The 25,191-nt window shown below is 38.4% G+C and overlaps 1 protein-coding gene across 3 annotated transcripts in view; it reads right to left on the reverse strand.

The window, feature by feature from the left end:
- Positions 1–402: 402 nt before the first annotated feature.
- The window catches only part of AUH (AU RNA binding methylglutaconyl-CoA hydratase), a 33,307-nt gene continuing 8,518 nt past the window's right edge, over positions 403–25,191 (reverse strand). For 2 of the 3 annotated variants that reach the window (XM_028749067.2, XM_028749066.2), the window contains 6 exons: positions 21,423–21,515; positions 18,866–18,922; positions 10,874–11,061; positions 7,698–7,748; positions 5,309–5,356; positions 403–3,846 (listed from right to left, as the gene is read on the reverse strand). In XM_028749067.2, coding sequence (XP_028604900.2) covers positions 3,769–3,846; positions 5,309–5,356; positions 7,698–7,748; positions 10,874–11,061; positions 18,866–18,922; positions 21,423–21,515 — 515 coding nt within the window. In that variant the 3' untranslated portion in view covers positions 403–3,768. Of the gene's footprint in view, positions 3,847–5,308; positions 5,357–7,697; positions 7,749–10,322; positions 10,474–10,873; positions 11,062–18,865; positions 18,923–21,422; positions 21,516–25,191 lie in introns of those variants that run through there. The other variant, XR_003708921.2, reaches the window with a different exon arrangement.

Genomic DNA, 25,191 nt, shown 5'->3' on the forward strand with positions numbered 1-25,191 from the left:
ATGTTATGAAGGTTTTTTTAGGATTTTACCCCACAAAATAAACTGCCACGAGGGCCGGATTAAACCGACCAGCGGGCCAGATTAGGCTTCCAAACTAGACTTTGGACATGCCTGCTTTAAGGAAATAGCTTCAACTCAAAGATTCAGCTATAGGAGCACAAGTAACTTCTGTTTCTGCAAAGGAATTGCCACTCTACCCCATCCCATTTAACCTCCACCTCTGAAATTGTCTCAAGATCAGTGTCTGCAAATGTGCGAGAAGAGACTCAGTACCAAGTACCATTTTAAAACATGATTTTCATGCCAATGGGCTAATCACACCTATTATTCACGGTGAATGAGATACCAAAATAAAGGGAGATATACACAAGTTACTACTGTCTGATGTGCACAGGCAAAAGATGAGAAGACAGAAATAAAATTTAATAAATACAATGACCTGGAAACACTGAAATCCAGTAGCTGAATAAGAAAGCAGGCAACGTGTTCTTATGACGAAAAACACCTCCTCCAATTTTAGAGTTTTATAAAAAAGGTTGCTAGCAATGCTACGAATAAAACCATATGAATGTGATTTGATAGAATTTCATCCCCTTTAATATAATAAGAATTTTCTGTGTGGTTTTTCCTCTGAAATTAGTTTCAGTAAGTACTACAATCTTTTTATACTCAGCAACAATCAGAATTAACAAAGGCAACAAGCAAATACAAAGAAATGGACAGGAGGTAGTTAAATACCGGAAAAAGGTAATTTCCCCTGAGAAAAATAAATGTAACAGACAAATAATTTCCTTATATTAAAATCAATAATAATTAAAAACACAAGTGTTCTGACAATGCCCAAAAGTTTCACTTTATCTAGTCAATATTTTGACATCCTACCAGTAATCTTGATGAAATAAGCAGAGACATTCCACACAGAATTTATATTATTTCTGCATCAATTAGACAGGCTCAGTCCCACTTAAGTGAATGGACTTAAGTGTGCATAACTGAGTGCAGGATCGTATTAAATTACAACTTGCACATTAAGAATAGCATTTCAAAATTTTTAGAGACAAAACAAAAGATGGAGCTTTGTTTAACTGTCAGGAACTGCTCCAGTTTTTACTTTAAAAACTATAGCGCATGAAATGATCTTCCTAGCAGATTTATCAGCCAGCAAAATGATAAACCCACTGTACCATATATAATCAATGTTCATATAGCTATATAGTTGAAGGTTAATTTTAATGAGCTCTTGCATTTCATATTGATCAGCTTTTACCACCATACAGCTAAAATGTAACCACATGCATGTCATGTTACTTTAACAGCAGACAATGCCACATGATAAGTTTCTTTGAAATACTTGAAATAAGTCATATTAATAAATTAAATTTTATTCTAGAATGTAAGAATTACACATCGGGGGCAGTAGTAGTCTCATTCCAAAGGCTTAGCATTCAGCTTTGGGTATTGGCCAAACAGTTTTAAACCAATACTCGGAGGCAGTGGTTTAACTGATCTGGTTAAAAAGGATAAAACTGAATCCAGAGCAAGTTCTCTTAACTAGTGTTCTGAATAAGATTAGCAGCATAAAGTGCCCATGGGTTGTATTTCCCTCCTTGGGAAGAAGGTGTTACTCAGGAGCAGCTTTTATCGCCATTATCTGTCTACGAAGGCTACACCCCTTCCTGTAGAGAGGGATTTTGATGCACCAATCTGGGCTTTCATAACCTTTAGAGCAGTCTACTGTAATGCACTTTATGCGTGGTTGGATTGTCTTGTATGATCATCTAGCACAAAACGCCACTAACAGCTCCTGTTGGATACAGGGCGGCAGGAACACAATTCATCCTATTCTACAGCAATTGTACTGGCTGTTAGCTTCCTGGCTCAATTCAAGCAGCGAGTTATTCCCCTTGAAATCTTCAATGCCCTGGGATGCATATTCTTTGAATACAAATTCTCCCCATGTTAACCCAGTTCCTATATACGGTCTCCAAGTCAGACCCTGCTCTAAATACGCACCCCCCCCCCCAATGCTCCCAAGATTAGGGAACAACTCATCTGAAGTGATATAGTTCTTACAGCTTTTCAGAGAGGACACAAAATTGACCTGTTCCAAAGAGATGTTGAGCAGGCATTTCTAGTTCTGTGCCTGCTGCTATTGAGTAACTTTTAAAAAGGATGTCATTAGCTGAGCCTTTTTATTAGCAGCAGCAGCAGAAGCATTGTTTACGAAGAGATACAAACAGTCCACGCTGAACCTGAAGTTCTAAATATATTTGAACTTAGGCATCTTCCTATTTAGGGTGCTAGGTGTTACATTATTATAGGACGGTCTTTAGCAGGTTTCTAATATATATTTGTAGATAAATGTTTCACCACCAGTTACTTTCAGATGCGGAGCCACTTTGGAAATAGCAGAGATCAAATATGGCAGCCTTTTCGTATTTGGACTTTTCCGTGTCATATGTGAGAATGCACACAGCAATGTTTCTGTGGGTTTTGATGACAAGGAATACATTTGTAAACATTAAATAGGGTTTAATGAGATACATTTTTAAAGGAAGCGTTTCGAATGAATATGCCATTCCTGTCCAATTCTCATATTTACCAAATAGTGTGGGTCCTGAATATCTTAGGAAATGGGCCAACCTTCCCACCAGCTAATGGACATGAATAAGTTTAAAGATTAATGATTTCCAATGAGTCTATTCTGAGTAGGACTTAGTTGAACGGAACCCCAAATGTAGAAATGATTTCTACAATGCTGCAAAAGAACTATTTTTCACAATTTTCATTTTCCCCTTAGCTTATTTCATGTAGAACATCAACTGAAATGTGCTTCCACATGACACTTAGCTATAGCCCTATGCAAACCTTCTGGTGACAACTTTAGAGTAGACATGTTTACTATCAAGCTATAATGGTGGTTATGATTTTTGTGTTTGTATAAGACAGTCCTTACATATATTTTAACATTATTCTATGAGGCTCTTTATTCTACATTGACAATATTCATGCATGCACACTACTAGCCAAAAAGTAGCTCCAAGGTCCATTTGGCATCAGGTGTGAAAATACCACAATTCATGACCTATGCCGTGTTGCACTCAAATAGCTCTGAGAGGAAATCTAAGTTCAGTCTATTTTATTATTAAAATTGGATTAAAGCTGAACTTTAGCACAATGGTATTAACATAGCAAATCACCCTTTTACAACTGTGCAACACCACAATAAAGATTCCAAATGGATTTCATATACCAACAGACTATATGAACAGCTGATCACCCAGTTGCTTTGCCTCATCAATTCAGCTAACTCTAATTTATACATTCAAGTAGAGAACAAGCATGGTATTTTTAGTCTAAAGAAAGTTTCATTTAGAAACTTTATGCAGTCCATTTCACATATTTGGGTGTGCAAAATTTTATTTTTTTGTTTCAACAGCAGAAGACTTGTACATCTGATGTTCTCTTCAGCTTTGTCTGCATTAGGCATTCAATATATTTATCTGATAAGGAATGCAATTCAAATATATGGAATAAAGTGCTGTATAACTCAATGACCTTGAAAATACACACATAAATTTTGAGAAATTGTTAAGGGTAAATATGCATCTGAATACATTATAGATCAAAGTATGGGTGGTTAACATTTACTTTCCTGGTTGCGATATTCCAGGTTCTGAGGCAAAAAAAAAAACACAGCTGAAAAGTCTTTCCTGTAGTATGTATATTTCATTTGTTTTTCTAAAGGCGTATGTGTTGTTGTTTTTTCTATTCTCCCTTGTAGCGAGGGGGTCTTTTTTCTTTAAAAGCAAGAAGACCTTCAATTCTGTCTTTTGTTGGAATAGTCTAGAATGAAGAAAAATCATTCTCAGTGCCCACATTTAAAGTTAAGTCTCATTTTCACGCACCTTCACCCTCTAGAGCTGTCAAGTTCAATTCATAATATGCATTCAGAAAGCTAAGAAAACCTGCAGCTGTTATAAATCAATCAAAATTCTCTGCAGTCACTCTTTTGCTGATTTAAACCAGTGGAAGGGCTAACACATTGAGAGCAGTTTCCAATATGCTCTTTCTACACTATGATTATCCTGATGAAGGGACATGCAAACACTTATTTTGCCATAAGCATGAAGGCTGAGAAATGGCTTCCTAAATCTGGTACCTGCTGCAAAGTTAAGAACTTTCATGCCACACCTGACTGTGAAATTTCCCAGGCTTGACACAGAATGAGTTTACCTAAAAGAAGCTGATTTTGGCTCAACCCAGTACAAGCAAAAGTTAGCCTCATTACTGAGCTCAATTTGGGGGTAAATCTGCATGCATGGTGAAGGTGACGATCCCAGACTGCTATGGAATGGAAGAACTCTGGCCAAGAAGCTCCAGCTCATGGATGAGTAAGCCTGAATGTATATTCTAGGGGTGCGCTCTGGCCAAAAAATTCAGATCTGTACCTGTCACTTTAGAATGCAGCCTAAGTCACTCTGTGCTCAGTCTATATTCCTAGTCGCTCTGTGCTCTGTCTGATTGAAGTCATATTTTACATATGAAGCACCTTCTTCATTGAGATAAAAGTTCTGTTTCCCACCATGGAGAGCAAAAAACAACTATGACATTTCCCCCTTCTGACAGATGTGGGTGGAATCTGAAGGCACTCCAGAATAGATTAAACCTGCCAAATGCATCAAATTTCATGGTGCAAGAGTAGGGCTCTTGTGCCTTTGACCAGAAAGAAATTTAGCTATTTTAAGTTTATTCTAGTACAGAATACACTCTGTACATACAACTCTGTCAGACAGCTTGCTACTTGTGTGTGACTCTTATTTTTGGCCTCCACCCCACCTGCAAGACAGAATAAAAGCTGCCCATGAAAATTTGGTGGATGCAGCAGAGGTCCAATCTAATTTCTAGGCCCAGAAAATCCTGGTGACCATGCTAGCTGGGGTAATGGAAGTAGGGTGTCCAGCAACATTTGAGGTGCACCATGTTGCCCAACCCAGCTTTAGTAACTTATGGGAATATTTACCATTCGTTTTAACAGGGAGATACTAAGTGTGTGATGTATCCATTCAGCATAATGCATAAACAATGTATCTATTATTCTCACAAAAATATTGAATGCTTGACAGCTATTTCCAGATCTGAATTAACAAACATTAGCACTATCAATGGTAAAAGTAAGCTTTATATTAGGCCTATGATAATGCAAGTCACTGACTACTTACATTTAGAAATGGAGTAATACTTACAATCTTTGACACAGGTGGTTTTTTTTTGTTTTGGGTTTTTGGCTTAAATTTGAGGTACATACCTGAGCATAACAAGCTTCCTCAATTGCTAAGCCGGTTAGCAGGTCCACCTATGAAACCGATACATGAAATGTAGTAAAAAGATATTTACACCATAATCACTGCTGGAGACATTTAAAAAATGAATTCTCAGAAAAAAGTAACAAAAGTAACTCTCTTGAGAAACATTTCTACAGTATCTTAGGCCCAAATTTCATGTTTACATACAACGAGTTTGCACATAGCAGGCTTTGGCATATTTGATCATCATTGCAGGGTGAAATTTTTCTTCAGCATTTTACTATGTTGAAATTGCACAAGTGGATATGGAAAATTGGCTAATTTTAGTGGAAGGTAAACATTTAATCCTGTGTTCTGGTTATTTTTATGATCCTACATTATGTCTACTACATCCAATTTGGAGGTAAAATTGGTAAATTCAGTATTATTTTACAAAAACAGAAATCGTATTAGAAAAGCCCAGTGCCTGTCCAAGTCGTGGCAAGAGCGCATGGAATCTCAGGCACCCACACAGGGTCTGTGTCCCTTTGGAGGCTGGAAGACACGACAGAGACGGTCGCGCTTTATGAAATACGGTTTTATCCACATATTTACACCTTCAGTCTGCATGGAAGGGGTCCAGATCTTGCATGGCCCCAAACATTGCAAGCAGTCCTTCCTTCTCCCTCCCTCCCCCTTCTTCCCTTCTTCTTCCCAATAGCCCCTTGCCCTCTACCCTGGCAAGCAGCTACCCTGGCAACCTTTCAAATCTCCAGTCTCTGGTCACACCTTGTCTTGTAAATGACTCACAATGGTTCTCTTAACAGCCCTAGTTTAGGCTACCCAGGAATTCCTTTGCAGCTTATATTCTCTCTTCATATTGCAAATAGCCCCAAATCCTAGCATTTATTAATTTTAGAGTTTAGGGGGACCCCCCCCCCCCAGTTCTATAAATAAGGTTACCAGACGTCCCCGTTTCCCAGGGACAGTCCCCAGATTTACAGCTTGCTCAGCATTCACATGTACGTAGCGAACAATTAGTGTCTCTGGATTCATTGAAAGAAATTTGGTAACCTTACTATAACAATATAATGAAAACCTGAGCCCAGCAGTCCAGTGTTTATGAACAGGTACCGCACAAAGGTAAGTGAAAGTCAGTGAAATGTAATGGAACAATAAGCATTCTCCATTTAGACCCAGGGGTATTTAAAAAGCAGTTTAGAAAATCAATTTGAGGGTTTTGGTTTCAAGAAAATCTTACAAATAACTGTGCTGAGCACATAAAAGTGTGTTTATGCACAGCAACATGATATCCCAAAAGACTTTGGAATAGAGTTCTTTTCATAGGTACCTTTATTTTAGATTTATTAAAAACTACTTTCTGTGAAAGCTAAGATAATGCTGCTACTTGGTGTTAATTCTTTACAATAGTTTTTATTAAATTGTCAATTTTACATTTCCAAATAAACATTTTACAAACTTGAAAAAATCCAATGACTTTCCTTCTTCTCTTTCCTTGGTTTGTTTTACATATCATACATCCCTGCATATTTTACTATAACCATTCAAAATCAGTTTTCCACTTTTACAGCCATCAAAAATTATTTACTCTGTTGAATTTATCTTAGTGCTGCCAGCGTTTTCAGCTGTACAGTTATTTTCCATATATTCAATAAACGTTTCCCAGTCTTCTTTAAACGTATGTTCTTCTTGCTCTCTTATTCTATATGTTAAGTCTGCAAGTTGTGCATATTCTGTCAACTTAAGTTGCCAATCCTCTTTGGTTGGGACCTCGCTCACTTTCCATTTGGGGGCTAACAAAACATGAGCCACAGTTGTTGCATACATAAATAACCTTTTCTGACACCCAGGAACTTCAGTCTTGGTTATCTCCAACAAAAAGGACTCTGGTTAAAACTGAAGACTGAAGATAGCTGCATGTCAAAATTTGCAGCCAAACCCCAGGGTATGTGTGTGCAGGTCAGAATTAAAGTTGCTGCGAAGGTGGGCAGCGAGGAAGTGCCAAAACCTTCCATTCCAATGGACGTCAGAGACAATAAGCAACGCCCGTCGAAGAAAAATGAAGGGAGAAGCAGTTTCAAAGGAAATGTTTGGCATACTTCCCTACCACTAATGCACTTGAAACAATTTCCCCACATCTGCTTTAACCAACATCAGATTGGGCTTCTGTCACATCTACTTTACCCCGTAATATAACTATAAGATTCCAGAATTTGCTTTCCCCCCCTTTCATTCTGTGTCATGTCTATATTGCAAGCATGAGATCAGAGATCATTTTGCTTTTTATTTATCTGGAAGCTGTTCTGGAAGCCTTTTTTTGCTGAAGAGCTGGGTAACATAAATGTTTTAAATAACTAAACTGAGATAGCAGGCACGAACATGTTCTCTTACCTCCATTCCTTGATTGATGGCCAGTTTTGCAACTCTCATTGCTACTGGTCCCTAAAATTAAAAATATATTCAATTTAAGTTTTCCACATACAAAGGAGGATTTGTAATAAAAGAAAAATAGCTTAATGGCTCACTTTACCATTCTCAGAACCTGATAGTAGTATTGATTACTGTGAGAAGAGCCAGATTTTCACTACTCTGCTAGACGTTTGGGAAAACACCACAGAACACAAGAACATTTTGGGGTAAATGTTTGGGACCTCATAATTTTGGCATCCTGAGCTCAACAGTTCTGTACTGGTTGTGTCTGCCGTTCAATGAAGTGCTTTTTTATATCTCATGCTAGAGCACTGCATGAGGAAAATGAAACTAAATCCAAATATGATTTTCTGCCTGAAGGATAGTTTACACAAGCTCTTGAAAACATAAGAGCTGTAAGAACTGCTATCAAACATAGCAATTTAACATTGCACAAACTCTTCCATTAGTGTTTCCACAACCATTATAATATATATAGCTTAACACTCCTTCAGTAGTATTTGAAAACTGCCCTAGAGGTTGGCAATTGGATGGGACTGCACTCTCTTTGAAAAATCAAGTTCAGTGGTACTTTGGTTCTCGAATTTAATCCGTTCCGGGAGTCCATTCGACTCCCTAAAAGGTTCGAAAACCAAGACATGGCTTCTGATTGGCTGCAGGAGCTTCCTGCACTCAATTGGAAGCTTCAGAAGATCGGATGTTCAGCTTCTGAAAAACGTTCGCAAACCAGAACACTCACTTCTGGATTTGTGGTGTTCAGGAGCCAATTTGTTCAGGAGCCAAGCCGTTCGACTAGCAAGGTACCACTGTACTCAGCTTTAGAGTTCTTCTGGACTCAGCACCATTGGTGGATGCTGGTGACTGCATATGCCTTTTACTAGCTTGGGATATGACTAACTAGAAAAGGGGGAGGACTTTGCCTCAAATACTCATGCCCAGCTTACCTCCAAACATGACCACTGTACTGTGCTTTATGTGGGGCTACCTTTAAATACACTTCCTTTGGTACAGAACGCAGCCAGCTGAAGGCTTTGCAAGGCAAAGTGTTTGGTTCATTGGTTACCTGTTCACTTTGGAGCCCAATTTCATGTATTGGCATTGTTGGTCAAATACCTGATTGGCACCTGATAACCTACCTGTCACCATTGCAAATTAGATCAGCAGGCACAAGAGGCAGGACCTTTTGCATGGTGGCCCAGTATCTGTGGAATTCCTCCCCGAAGCTTTATGTTTGGCTCCTTCCCTATTTAAATGGACTCCAAAGGCTTTTCAATTTTGACATGTGTTTAGATAGGGCAGGAAAGTAAGAAAGTAAGTTGCTGCTGTTAAAGTGTTTAATTGGTTTAATCTGGATTGTTAAACTGGACTAGTATGTATTTTATGCTGCTAGTTAAGCTCAAACACATACTGTTTTGTATTTGAATTACTTTTATCATACAGCTTGTGAGTTGTGAGACTATTTACTCTGAAAAGTGGCATAAATATCCTGAAATTAAAAAAAAGGAAGTGAAAGTTTATTTAGTTTTAAAACTACAAGTTTTAAAATTACAAGTGTATTAATCATTTCTATTATCTTGTAACTATCTTTCTTATTCTGGTTACATTTAGTGCATAACATTCTATGAATCTCAGACGTAATTCTCACATAATTTCCCCCAATGTGTTCTTTCCATACATGATCTGAACTATTCTTTGCTCAAGTGGACATGTTCCATGCCGTAACCTCCTATTTTCAGTTACTTTCAGCATTCATAATACCTTAGCATGGTGCACTGCATGCCTTTTTAGATTGCACAACTTTGCCGCGATAGCAAAGTTTCATTAAACACTATCAGACAGGAAGGGACATAAAAGCCAGCCACAGATTTGGAAATTACTTCCTGCAACTAGCATTAGCTGGACTCAAGTGTAACTGCTTGTCTCAGTGGGACAAAAGCTGTTAGATGTACTCATTACAGATCCAGGTTATTCTACAAATGCTTTTGAGTACACTGGTTGATTGATACAGTTGGACCAAAACAGCAAACAATGGCTTGGTTTGCACATCATGGTAAGCCAAACTATGGTCTATCGCAACACACAAACTTACAGGCTCCCAGGGAGAAGCTTGCAGCCACTTTGCTCGTCCAATTTTTACTTCCATGACATGCTGAGTGGTTTGGTTTAGCATGCTGTTTTTAACCTCGGCTTGTGGTTAAGCTCTCTCCTCGCTAACCACAAGCTATAGATCAAAACAGGTTACGACCGAATTGGACAAACAGAAGAAACTGGGAAATGTCGGTATACTATCAAATGAAGCCTTTACTTGCTTTCAGCATTGGCAAAGCATTACTAAGGTGATGTAAAGAGCAACTACCATTATTTGAATTGTGAATGGGCTGTATCTGGTGGAAAACAACTGGTAGATATAGCAAAATTGATAATCCAGAGGAATCTTTAAATGTGCTCTCTCGAGTCATGTGAATTATAGAAGAATTTTCAACCACAATGCCATTCTGTACAGCAAGACCAGAAAGTAACGAAATAGACAATTCATTATAAATATGTATAAAATACATTTTTTAAAGAATATGTAAAGCTACATACCTAAACACATTTACATGCATGCAAATCCCATCAGTTAATGGAATTTGCTTGTGTTTAGAATTTGAGCCTCCAATTACAAAGTGCCTGTTCAATACTTTTTGTTCATGCAGAGAATCTGTAGATTTTAGTTTGGAAAACTGAATAGGAAATTCTAGAGACAAAGAAATAACAAAAAATTGCCATAGTGAGAATTCTACTGACAGCCTCATAGAAACAAACACGGCTAGGCATGGATAGCATGCATGGAAGGTTTAAACATAACAGCAATCTTTAAAATTTAGCCTTAAACTTTGTAAAAGTTACAACAAACAAAAATACACATGGATTTAAAACACAGGTATAATAATGGCAGACGGAGGAAATGCTTAAGAAAGTTCTCAAGTAGTACCATGAGGAACTGATAAATCTGGGCTTCTGTTTGTTTAATAATTATGGTATTTAATTATAGTTTGTAGCAATCGCATTTTTAGCTTTCCCCCAGTTCTTTTCTCCACTCCACTTCAATGAAAAGTAATTGCTCATTTAAACAACTCTCTCAATTTGGATTGTACCTGAGGTAAAAATTCTTTTGCCAGAGCCAACGCCTTTCTATAAGCAGCATCTCCTGCATCATTCTGTTCCACGGCGTGACCAACCAATCCTATTGATTTTGCTTCTTCACCATCAACTACACGTGCAGAAAAGATAAGTTCTTTTGCCAAAGATACTCCAATTGTGCGTGGTAGCCTTTGCGTCCCTCCTGTGGTTTAGGAAAAACAAGAGAGGAAGTGCAAACGTTGATTCTGCAGTAATTTAGCTTAACCAAGTATTGCCACTAACAAACATTTATACCCCACATTGTCCACTATAAGGGTTATCAGAATGGCGTACAATAATTAAAAGGAACCCAGCTACACATTACACTCAACTGGCCAAACGTCATCTGTCCACTTTCACCAGCCAACAGGTACCTGCTCTCAGATTTCCAAAAATACACAAAAATCTGTGAAACAGGCGCAGCTTGCAGTCCAGACTATTGTTACCTATACAGGAACAAGAAGTTGAAAATCATGTTGTTCTGTCAAAATGGTAAATGAGCCTTTATATTACTGGAAACAAAATAAATTTGCAATGGAAGGAGGCTTCCCTAGAACGGTATGCATAATAATTCTTGAAATTTCCAAGGGGAGGAATTTTAAGTACAGAAATCATTGGTGATGTTGCAGGTCATTTGAACCTGGTTCAAAGCAAACTTCACAGGTTCAGAAGACCTGCCTCATGCTTGTGTACACACAGGATATGCTTGATCTCTTCAAGGATTCTGTCTATGCTCTCAGTCTGAACAAACGAAGAAGCATCCAACAAAATGGGCAAGATGCCCCTGTGAACCAGAAGCAAATCAGCATTCAAAGAGAGGCTCAAGCCAATGGAATCTTTAGCCACAATATCTCCTAGCCTCATTCTTGAATCTCCCTATATGTGTGGAATGGCAATGACCAGCGCTTCTATCAGGTCACAACTACCCAGCAACCAACATCCTAGCACAGATTTTTTTTAAAAACAAAAACAAACGAAATACAAAGACACTGATGTGGTATCAGAATAAATCTCTATGGATTAATTCACCTATTCACTTTTAATACAATAAGCAGCTCTCTCATCAATAATTAAGAGAAACACAGAAGCTGGTATTTGGCCTAACAGATACAGGTGCAAATTCTAGTTATTATTAAGCAACAGGCCAGTAAGCCTTCTAAAGAGTCATATCAGCTTCAATCAAGCACAATCTGATAGTGTATCTGCTGCATGATCTGCAATGATAATGTACAAAAAGTGTGTACTTCCTGCCAACCGCAATCAGAAAAAGGAAGTTACACCCAGTATATAATTAACTACTTAGAATAGACAATCCATCAAGATATTGCAGATGAGTACTGTTAATTTTTTTATAGTGTGACATTATTGAATGGAATAGGAAGGCTATATTTCTTTAAAACAAAGCTACTTTATTTTTAAACCTAAAAGTGCAAGTTTCCAATTGTGGCAAACATTTGTATTGCCTCAGCATGACAATTAGGTTTCCACTAATTCGTAATCCACTAAATAGTCAATTAGGATAAGTCAGTACGGAAATAAAAGAAGCAGTGGACATCCAAATCCTCTGCACCATTGCCATTTAGAGGTTGGGGGAATATTACTGTTTAGTTCCATCTCAAGAAACAATGGAGGTAGAGAATAATCTTTTAACTGTAACTGACTCAGCAATTAGTCAAATATTTACCCCAACATCCCTCAACATTCTCACCATTTTAAACTTCTTTCCTTCCTCACCTTCCTCTCAGAACAGCGCAGGTTGGGGAAACAGGACCAAAAAACCCCATAATATTCACTTGTGGCTTGGAAACTGGTACCAAGCACGCTGCAAACTCCTCTCTCCTTTACATTCCTTTTTTTCTACAGGGCAGAAAGCACTTTTGCAAACTAGGACAGTCCCACATTCTTCCAGCTCCTGTAGCACCTCCATGGCAGTTCTCAGGTGGAAGTTCTGATGGACGGACTCCCAGCCCAGATTGTGGCAAATCCTTTAGTAAGGTTTGCAATCTTGCAGTCACTGCAGAGTTCGTACTGACACTGGAAAGTCCTAGAGTATCAGTAATGAATGTTGGAAATGTAAAGAAAAAGAGGGAACATTTTATCACATGTGGTGGGAATGTAAAAAGGTGAAATGCTTCTGGGAGATGATATATAATGAGATGAAAAAAATGTTGAAATATACATTCATAAAGAAACCAGAAGCATTTTTACTGGGCATTGTGGGGAGTGATATAAATAGAAAGGAATGCAAGCTCTTTTTATATGCAATTACAGCAGCAAGAATATTACTGGCCCAAAAATGGAAGCAAGAAGAATTACCGATGATTGAAGAATGGAGGATGAAGTTAATGGACTATGCAGAATTAGATAAACTAACAGGAAGGATTCGAAACCGGTGGGACCAGAAATTCACGGAAGACTGGAGTAAATTTACGGACTATTTGAAAAGTATTTATGAAGATCAGACGGCGTTTGTAGGTTTGCAAGAAGTTTTGTAAGGTGTATTATTGGAAGTATTGCAAAAATGGATAAGGGGAAGGATGATTTGTTAAGAGATGTAAAGGCAAATAAAGTTAAGAAATGCATAAGAAGTGGTTAAAACGGTGGATCATCAGAGGTGCTGATGGAAGTCTAAAAAGATTGTATAAGTCATAAGTTTTGTGGTACATTTTATAATTTATATGTTAAAATCAATAAAAAAAATTTAAAAAGGAAAGTCCTAGAGTAGGCAGATTACAGATTTTTAGGACAGGGTGGCTAACCTGTTTCCCTCCAGCTGTTGCTGAACCACAATCCTATCACTCCTGAGTATTGGCCATGCTGGCTGGGGCGGTAAGTGTTGTAATTCAGCAACAAATGGAAAGCCACTGGTTAACCACTCCCCAGCCACCCTGGTCTAAGGGAAGCCTTACGCTTTTATGTATGTAGGAAGATACAGGCATCTGGGCACTCAGTCTTTCACAAGTCTGGGCTCCACCATGCTAATTTTGCCAATATGCTGATGACACTCAGCTCTATCTGCTGATGGATGGCCACACCGACTCGGCCCCGAACACACTGACCAGATGCTTGGAAGCTGTGGCTGGATGGTTTCGTGGGAGCCGATTGAAACTAAATCCTTCGAAGACACGAGGTCCTATGGCTAGGTCGGGATGGCATGGGGATGAGGGACCAACTCCCTTCTCTTGTGGGGGCCCAATTAGTGCCATTGCCTTCCGTTAAGAGTTTGGGTGTAATCCTTGACGCCTCCCTTTCCATGGAGGCGCAAGTTACAGCAACAGCCAAGGCAACATTTTTCCACCTTCGCTGCATCAAGCAGTTGGTCCCTTACCTTTCCCGCCCCGACCTGGCCACAGTGATCCATGCGACGGTCATCTCCAGGCTTGACTACTGTAATTCGCTCTACGCGGGGCTGCCCTTGAAGCTGTCCCAGAAACTCCAGCGGGTACAGAATGCTGCAGCGAGGCTCCTCACGGGGTCTTTGCCATGGGAGCATATTCACCCAGTGCTTTTCAAGCTGCACTGGCTCCCGGTGGAGTACAGGGTCAGATTTAAGGTGCTGCTTTTGACCTTTAAAGCCCTTCACGGCCTAGGACCCTCGTACCTACGGGACCGCCTCTCCTGGTATGCCCCACGGAGAGCCTCAAGGTCCATAAATAACAACACCCTAGTGGTCCCAGGCCCTAAGGAAGTTAGATTGGCTTCAACCAGAGCCAGGGCCTTTTCAACTCTGGCTCCGGCCTGGTGGAACGCTCTGCCTCATGAGACCAGGGCCCTGCAGGATCTGATTTCTTTCCGCAGGGTCTGTAAGACAGAGTTGTTCCGCCTGGCCTTTGGCTTGGAGCCAATTTGATTCTCTCTCTCCCTCTCTTTCTTTTTTCTTTTCCTTCTCCTCCTGCAATGAGGCTACATTTTAATATTTTAATGTTCCATTATTTTAATGTTGTATTTTATTTTTGTTTTTAAGTTGTAATCATTCTTCTTGTTTTTATTATTGCTTGTAAGCCGCTCTGAGCCCGGCCTTGGCTGGGGAGGGCGGGGTATAAATAAAAAATTATTATTATTATTATTATTATTATTATTATTATTATTATTTTCACCAAATACATATATGAACAGTTTTTAAGCACCTCAAATTATTCTCCATGAAAGTAAACCTAAATCTAATCCTGGCCAGAAGTTAAGGCACATTAAGGAGAAAAGCACAGTAGGGCATACAACTAAAAACAGCTATTCAAAAATAAACCAAAAGTTAAAGCAGTACAAGTTATAATTCAAGTAAAGAGTACAACTAAGAAATTCGTAGCTATGGAATAAACAACATATTGTATTTCTTCTACTCATAGTACCACTATGTCATAGTTGCGATCCACCTCTGAAATGTACCATGCTAATTAATACAATGAGTGGTGAGGAACTCAAGGCAATTCCACAAAGTAGGTTATATTTTGTTCAATACAGTATTGTGTAATTTATGGCTTTCCAACCACTCTTAATACTGCATCTATACGTTTAAAAAAAGCATCAAGAACACTTTCCCAAGATAAATATAGTGAGTGGATACATATTATGCATCACTAACAATAATTTTGCTCTAATCTTGCAGCTAGCTGCTTTTTATAAGCTGCCATAAGAATGATTCTTTCATAAGACTCAAATACCCTATGTAGAGTATACAAGGATGGAATATAATCAGCTAACAAGATGACTATTTCCAGAGACGTAGCAATGATGGACTGCAATTAGTAACAGGCCAATGGTTAAATTATTTCTAGGGCACTTGGTGTTATGTTCATGAAATAAGAAGTGGCCTTGCTGCCAGTGCATCATTATTTCTATGACTGTGTGTTTTGACCACCAAATAAATCTCATAGCTTGGACCAGCGCCCCAAACCAGTGACCTACTTTCAATGGGGTGGGAAAAGAACGGAAAATCGTCCTATGAGAGTAGATTAGCTGAAAGTCTTCATGTAGCAGAATACTAGCATCCTGTAAGCAGCTGTTGAACCACACACACACACAAAAGCTTTCTATTCTAATTGATCACTTAGAAAAAGCTATTTCATACTATTTTCACATTCCAATACACAGCCTCAAAAATCAATGATTCAAATTTTTACTTTTAGGGACAATAACTTCTTTAAAATATTTTTCTATAATCCAATTTTGGAGTCAAACTAAACCCATTTTTTTTTTAAAAAAAGCACAAAAATTTCTTTACTTTATTAAACTGAGAAAAAGTTTTAGGAAAAACTAACTAAGTCCACTGTTCTCAAGACATCTGTGGGAGTAGCATAGTGAATAATATGAACACAGGCATCTGTCCATAATGACAGATCTGCGAACATTAAGGAATAACATATCATTTAAGAGATGCTGCTGATATAATTCAACCAGAAACAAGTCCTACTAGCTGGTCTTACTTTACTCAAGAAGTTGACACTTACTAGTATACAGATAAGCACACAGCAGTTTGAAAAATGTTGCACTTTACTTTTTACATGATCAAATGTGTACAAATAAACCCTTCTTCAGAGGTAAGGGTTAATCTAACAAAAGCATCATAATCAGGATGTCACAAATATTATCTTGGCTTGCTAGCAAGCCTCCAAATGTGGTTTCCACCAATTGCTTCCCATCACCCCCACCCCCGCCATCATCTGCCATGTACATAGGCTTGGGGGTGGAGTTGGGGCTTGCTTTCATTTGGGAGGTAGAAAAGACTATAAATAGGAACAAATCATTATGTTTCTTACTCCCCCCCCCCCAAAAAAAAAATTCACATTAAGAGCCTGCCTTTCTCCCAAATCCTCCAGCATGCACAGAGGCTAAATTCTTTCACATTGGTTTAAGAGTAGTACATGACGACTTCTGCTGTATCTTACCTACTTTAACCACAATGCAAGCAAAAGTTTGGAAAAGGAAATATATACTGCCAGATGTCCCTCTTGCCAGAGGCATTCACAGATTAACAGTCTCTCACTTACAAAGTACAACTCGTATCGAACAGCTTTTCTAGATAATGTATTTAAAATATTTATATACCACTTTTCTATAAATATATATATACAAAGTGGTTTACAACTTCAGCATATATTGACCCTAGTTCACACATACCAAGTGACAGATCAAAATACTATGCATTAGATTAGGCTTTGGAAACCAGGATTTTAATATTGTTCTCCAATATTCATATTGTGTCTCTGATGCATCATCTCTAGAAATATGTATCAAGCGAATTACAAAGAGATTCATTTGAATTAAGTCTTATTTTAAGTACTTCTTTAAAAAAAGGATGTACAAACCACAGTTCTCTGTAATTTACAGAAGCAGAACTAATCCACCTGTTTCTATTAACAATGTGCATACTTAGTTTAATTACTTGGAAACCAGGGTGGCTGTTCAAACATCTGCTTTCTACACTATTAACAATTTCCCTGGAGGCTATTTATTTAAAAAGAAACATAAAATAATTATTACCTAATATTTTAAATTCAAACAAAACCAAATATTCAGCAGACTGGCAAAGCTGAGAAACAACGTTTTATTGCAAAAATAAGCACTTATATAAATCTCAGATTCTGATGCCAGAATCTACAGTTAGTTGGATCTTGCATAGAAATATGCAAACTTCAATTTGATAATACAGATTTTTGTTATAATCTGAAAATAAAAAATTAAGATCTCAAACTCTTCATTGGTCAGGTTGATAAATGTAAAAATGCCACACACTTCAGTTGTAGTAGGGAGAAGAGAAATGTTTCCAAATTTTTCTACTGTGTGTGTGTGTGTGTGTATAAACAACAGAAGTGCACGCGCACATTCTCTCTCTCTCTCTCTTTTACATTTAGCCAATAAAACTAAACAGGATTATAACTGACTTAATGCTTCTTCAAACTATAGTAAGATGACAATAGTCTGTGATTCTATAAAGCAGCTGGCACCACACCTTTAATATTGACAACTATTAGCCACCAGTAATGGACATCAATGCAGCCAAAGGGAATAATAATCAGAAAAACACAGAACCCTGATAAGTGCTTACATGCCCTGGATTCCACTGATCATCTCTCTCTAGTGAATTTCCATTCTTAACTTCAAAAACTAGTTTCCCTTCCCCCTAAAACTGATTTCAATATAAAGAATTTTCATCTACAACATCTTATGGGAGCAGATGGCTCTGTGATCTAAACCACTGAGCCTCTGGGGCTTGCCAATCAGAAGGTTGGTGGTTCGAATCCAAGCAACGGGGATGTTAAAAAAATGTGTGATAAAAACTTAACTTATCCTAGGGCCGAACAGCACTTCCTAAAGCATCACCCTCTGGAAATGACCATCTAAGTAGGACTGGAACCACCACAAAGCAGTGCCACTCAGCCCTAACTCAGCCAACTGCTCCAGAAAGATACCCTGGTTTTATCAAAAGCTGCTGAGAGGCAGAGGAAAATTAACAGGGACACATATTCCCTGTCTTTCTCCCAACATAGGTCATCCTACGAGGTGACCAGTTTCTGTGTAAAACGTAAGCTGATTTCTAAAACCTTGCTTAAACACCCCAGAGATAGTTACAGATAGGTAGCCGTGTTGGTCTGCCATAGTCAAAACAAAAAAAATTCCTTCCAGTAGCACCTTAAAGACCAACTAAGTTAGTTCTTGGTATGAGCTTTCGTGTGCATGCACACTTCTTCAGATACACAGATACACTTCTTCAGATGCACACTTCTTCAGATACACAGTATCTGAAGAAGTGTGCATGCACACGAAAGCTCATACCAAGAACTAACTTAGTTGGTCTTTAAGGTGCTACTGGAAGGAATTTTTTTTGTTTTGACCCCAGAGATAGTTTTGATGTATTTCAAAGGATATTAAAAGAAATACATTTTAATTTTTAAAAGGTTTAATTTACCAACAAAACCAAAGACACATGTAACAACTGAAGCTTATTATATTACTATGAGAAGATTCCATACCTGCACCAGGAATGATAGCTAACTTCGTTTCAACGAGACCCATTTTTGCAGAAGTAGCTTAAAACAAACAAACAAATAAACAGACCAAGGTTAGTTCTTATAAAATTTGCATGTGGCTTTAGAATAAAGAAGCCTATACGAAATGAGCCGTTGATGCACTGAATCTTCTTTTTTTAAAAAAAAGTATTTAAAGAGGCATTTATATATTTTTATGTATAAAAAATTACAGCAAAGGCACCTGCCTGATATCAATAGGCAGGAACTTCCTAATATGCATACCGTATTTTTCGCCCTATAGGACGCACTTTTTCCCCTACAAAAATGAAGGGGAAATCTGGGTGCGTCCTATGGGGCGAATGCAGGCTTTCGCTGAAGCTTGGAGAGCGAGAGGGGTTGGTGCGCACCGACCCCTCTTGCTCTCCAGGCTTCAGGAAGACATCCGCAGCGTGGGGAGCCCTGCAGGAGTTCCCGCAGGGCTCCCTACGCTGCGGATAGCAGCCTGCCGCCCGGCGCGAGGAGCGCCCTGAAGCAGAGCACCCCTCGCGCCGGGCAGACATCCGCAGTGTGTTGGAGCCCTGCGGGAGTTCCCACAAGCTCGGCCAGCCCCACAAGCTCGGGGGACAGCGGGGAGGCGCAGCGCCGCCATCCCACTGTTCCTCGACCTGGTTTGGTTTCCCCGACCTGGTTTTGGGGGGGGGGAAATAAAGGGAAATTTTTTTTCCTTTATTTCCCCCCCCAAAAAAACCTAGGTGCGTCCTATGGGACGGAGCGTCCTATGGGACGAAAAATACAGTACATTACACCACGCTGAATAAATATGCTTGTAAGTTGGAACCGTCTTGTGAAATACACTTTTTCTTTTCATTTTAAACATCAGTAATGTTTCTGTGTGAAAGATGGAGGGCTGAAGAACCAACAGACAGGATGTATTTTGTTCATTAGTCCAGGCTTCTTCAATACAATAACACAGAAAGAGTGCAATCCCATATATACGTACAACTACTCAGGATTGTTTGGACAATATGTATAGCAAGCTAGAAGGCAGATCTGCTTGGCAAGTGAACCACATATAACATGGGCAGGATGCAGAAGACTAGCTAACAGGACAGTAATAATCTCCATCATAAGAGAGAAGCATGGTTATGTATTTTGTATCCTATTCAGGATCTGTTAAGAGAAGAATGTTTGCCATAATCTTTTGGTAGCCAGTGTGACATGTTAAAAGTGTATCTGAAGAAGTGTGCATGCACACGAAAGCTCATACCAAGAACTAACTTAGTTGGTCTTTAAGGTGCTACTGGAAGGAATTTTTTTTGTTTTGACTATGGCAGACCAACACGGCTACCTATCTGTAAATGTTAAAAGTAGGTTAACTTTAAATCCCCACCCAGCTGTAATGATGACTAGGTAGCTTTGAGCAACACATTGCTTCTCAACCTAATCTACTTTCACATTATAGTTGTGAGAAGCGGAGGGGAAGAAATCTCTTTAATAAATAAAAGTGTGTGTGAATAAAATGGGACAATCCCACTTATTCTGTGCTCCTTGAGAGGAAGAGTGGGATCCAGATGTGATTCTGGTAATTCTATTATTCTTGAATAGTATAAAGGGGCAGGATCAGTGATTATATTTTAAAAAGTCAAGGGATACGCCTTAATGATTATATTTGTAGTCTTCCCTAATCTGCAAGTTTAGAGCAGTTTATAGAACTGTCTAAGAACCAAGTATCTCTAATTGTTATTAAAGGACTTACAATCAGCTAATTGTAAAAGGAAACAAAAGAAGGCAAAACAATGAAAGGAGTACAGGTAACTCACAACTTACACTTATTTAACATATGCACTTGCAGTTTTATGTGCGTTGCCAAAAAAGTATATATATTTTAATGATGCAAAAATGGTATGCTAGGGGGATGGAGAAAGGGACCATTTTTAGCTGGTGAAGCAGGAACAGCTGGCAATGTTGGTGCTGTTTTCATTGTTCTTTCTCCTCTCAAGAATTACAGGGAAACACTAAGAGCACTTTCAGCTTAATCTTGTGCATGCCTACTCAGAAACAAGCCCCAGGTAGTTCAATGGAACTTATTCCATGTACAGGACTGCAGTCTCATTGGGTTTCCCCCCACAACTAAGTAATATGTGGCAATTCAGGTAGACAACTGCCTGGGAAAGGCTTTCCAGCCAGCATCTTACACTGAAATGCTATAACCTCTTATATGGGAATTAGTCCAATTGAATTCAGTGGGACTTATTCCCATATAGACATATACAGGATTGCACCATTAAGCCTGCTCCCTTATCCTCTAACTAGCTTGTTACCTACAGTGCCAAAAGTTACCAACCACAGTGAGCTTATCTACTCCAAAGAGTAAGAACCTAATGAAAGGGCAACCTTTACAAAAGCGAGAGAAAAACGCTAAGCTTAAGAACTGTGTCATCTTAATGTTCAAAATTACGTAAAATTAATTCAGTATTGAAAAAATAAGCTCTCCTTGGTAACAATTAAACAAACCTCCTACAATATTGAGTGTTAACTGTAAAAAAAGAGAAAGCCTTACCTGCCACTCTTATGTCACAGGCTAAAGCTAATTCTAGGCCGCCACCTAATGCAATGCCATCTATTGCAGCAATAGTTGGTACTGGAAGGTTAGCTGAAAGGTAAAACAACAATTAACAAAACAAAGATATGGAATTATTTGCATAATGCACTTCATTCATCCCCCAAGGCAATTTTTTCGTAACACAAAGTTGATTCAGTGAAAAAATGTTTCTGTAGGCAAATTATGCAGCCTGTTTTTTCTATACAGTATCTCAATTGTAATCTAAACTCTGACCACAAAGACATTCAGAATGCTAACAGCAACGCAACACTGAATGGTAGGATGATTTCAAACTTCAAGGTAAGTGAACATGCAATATTCAGTTGACTCTGCTTTTCACCATAATAAGCAACAGCTGCAACTACAGAAGGATGATCAGTTTGTTTCCAGTCTGTGTCAGTTTCGCACATGTTCATTCATAAGTTCATCGCATCCCATTTCAGCATCAAACTGCTTTTGTTTAAAAACTGCACAAAATTTGCATTATTTCATGATACACATCTTGGTACTTTTTAAAGAAAAGAACTGTATCATAAAGTTCGAAGATATGTAAAAACCAAAGGGGAAAAAATGTTTCAATCTGCCATATATCCAGGAAGAGTAAATCATGTCAGCTCACTTCAAAATCCAGAACAAACAGAATCCTTGCGCATTCCTATGAAACAGTTGCTGGATCTGTTAATACACTGGTGAGGATGTAACTGAGAAGTTGCCTACTTGTAACGTAGGAGAGGCTACATAGCCAAATCCCAAGGTTTGCAAAAAATAGTTTGTTAATAGTGGTCTCTTAAAAATCGAAGTTGGTAAAGCCAGCTACTATTGATTTTATATTGTTACTGGAAAAACCATGACTTTGAGCTGAAAAGAATAACTTCCTTTGCGATTTAATTTCACAAAAACTTGGCTTTGCTCCTTTAGGTGGGGAAGATGACAAAACGTAGCTTGTTCAGTAAACTTACAATACATAATAATTTATTTAAAAAAGATAAATGCAATTATATTTTAAATTAGAAGCAGCAGTAAATCAAAGTCGTGCCTGGAAAACTGCCCAATGTTCCATAACAGATTTCAATCTGTTAAGTATTTTACAGTGTTACTCCTCATTGATAGAAATATTTCACAAAAAGTAGTATATTCGCAATCCAATACTACTAACCTTATTTTTTAAGTTAGACACACACACACACACACACACACACACACACACACACACAGACTATTAACAAAGGAATGTTTCTACAGTCACAGCTAGCTGCCTTTACACCTTCAACCACATCCTGTGCATCAGCAGGAGAGGTTAAAACTGAGCCAAATAATCAGGAAATTGAAATCTCAAACTGACACTATAGCAAATTTTGCCCTCTGGTTGGACACAATCATTTAGAGCAGTGATGGCCAAACTTGGCCCTCCAGCTGTTTTGGGACTACAACTCCCATCATCCCTTCATGTGAGCAGCAGAGGTGGTGGCGGAGGGACCAGCGGCCCAAAAGGAGCCCTTTCGGGCTGCTCCTTCCTCCTCCACCTTTGCTGCTGTCAGCGGCAGTGGAACAAGCAGCCCAAAAGCAGCCCTTTTGGGCTGCTTGTTCTTCCTCCGCTGCTGCTGCTGCTGCCACCACCAGGTTTGTGGTGTGGTGAACTGGCTTATACTCGAGTCAATAGCTTTTTCCAGTTTTTTGTGCTAAAATTAGGTGCCTCGGTTTATATTCGGGTTAGCTTACACTCGTGTATATACGGTAATCTCCAGTATGTCCTTCTGTGTCCTTCCTATAGAGTTTATATCAAGAGATAAGTGTGTCCCACAGGTTTTCTCTATTTCACCAGTTTTCCATTAAACCCACTACATTAATGCCATTCTCTAAGACCAAGCATTTGCCTTGGCAGCTTCTAGCATTTTGATCTGTGCCGCTTTGGCACGCTTGAATTGCTGTCCTGTGTCCCTGCACTTACAATGCCTAGTTCTCCACCATCCCCATTTATTTTTCATCATTTTTAACATCCCTAATATTTTAAGGTGTCAATAATTTTCCTTTAAAACCCACATCAAAGTTGATCATGGGTGCTGTTTTGACTTATTTATACTAACTGCGGGGCTGATCTGAAGAATTATTTTTCCAGAGGTTCAAATAAGCAATATTTCCTCACTGTATTTTGTAAACAGAATGATCTATTAATGTTCCGTTTTACCAAGTACTTTTAACATTAAGTGCAGACCTGCATCAGTAATGGAAATCTCAATGCAGAAAATGAAAGTGGACAATTAGTCTTGGTGTTCCTGTGCGGCAAAGAACGCATCTCTAATTTTAGAGTAAAAAGCAATACCAAAAATAGCAGGCTTTGATGTTTTCCCCCAGTCTCAGTGTCCAGGACCTATAGTTTCCAGCTCAGTACAAAATGCTTATTTTTATAGCAAAGTGATGTTTAGCAAAACACCAGTACTTTAACAAGAAATAAAATCAAGTAGCAATGCAGGGAAAACACAACACAGCAAACAATTGTAAGATATTGATTGTTGGAAAATGCTTGGATCTTATGTATTCAAAGGCTGCATTCTGACAATCATATATTGACTTAACAAGCCTAGGTATGAATTAGCCTTCTTGCTATGCACACAGCCCATTCTCCTTTCATACAAGTGAGTAGAACAAGCCAAGATGTTTTCTGGAGTTTTCCATTTTGTCTGAATTAGAAAACAATGTTAACAGCTTCAGATCAAGAATAGTAAATGATAGTTTGAAGTTGGCTTAATATTCTGGTTTGTTCCAAAACAAGAAACTATAGTTTATTGCTTGCTTGCTCCTCTATCAAGCAAAGGAGTTTACAGCCAAAAGCCTCACTCCTATCTCCAGTTATTAAGCAGACACGGTCATCCAAACTCACTCAGTAATTTCCATCATTTATGAACAGTAGAATAGTGGATGCAGACTCAATTTTTTTAAAAAGACATACAAAATCTAACAGCTTACTTTTAATAGCAATTAAACAACAAATACACAATCTAGAGAAGTGATGCATGGACAAGAACCAACTCTGTTGACGTAAAAAGTCAACATCTTACTGCAACATTTGAAATATTTTTCCAACAGGAGTGCTATAATTTAGAGTACTAGTGACTAACAATCCTTCATAAAAACCCAGGCTATTTGGTATACTTTTTAGTACAGTTTAAGACATAAAGTATTATTATTATTATTATTATTATTATTATTATTATTATTATTAAAATTTATATACCACCCTATAGCTGCAGTTCTCAGGGATGTTCACAAGATAAAATTACAATATAAAAAGACAAAATACATAATCAAAAATAAACAGAAACTGCCAAAGAACCCCCCCCCAAAATACATAAAAACTATTTTTAAAATAATAATAATTTAAAAACACAATTAAAAAGCAGTTTAAAAGAATGTATACTGTTACCAGGGTTTTCTGGTTTGCTGTCATTTTAAATACACTCCTTAACACCTCATCTTTTAAGCCTTGCTTTGTAAGCAACTGCAAAGCAAGTACTTATCCAGCAGAACAGAGGAAGTGAACAGTGAACTAGCTATCAAACAGGAGGTGAATTTACCTTTGTTCCCTACGGGGCTGTAAGAACTCCAGAAATATGCTAATATATCTACACACAGTCACCATAAGTATACGCTTTTATATGGTCACAGAATAGACCTGGTGAGAATACTGACAAGAAAGTATTGTCTCTTCAAGTAAGATAATTGCCAGTCA

The sequence above is a fragment of the Podarcis muralis genome, chromosome 11 (assembly GCF_964188315.1).
Source record: "Podarcis muralis chromosome 11, rPodMur119.hap1.1, whole genome shotgun sequence".
Taxonomy (NCBI): Eukaryota; Metazoa; Chordata; class Lepidosauria; order Squamata; family Lacertidae; genus Podarcis; species Podarcis muralis.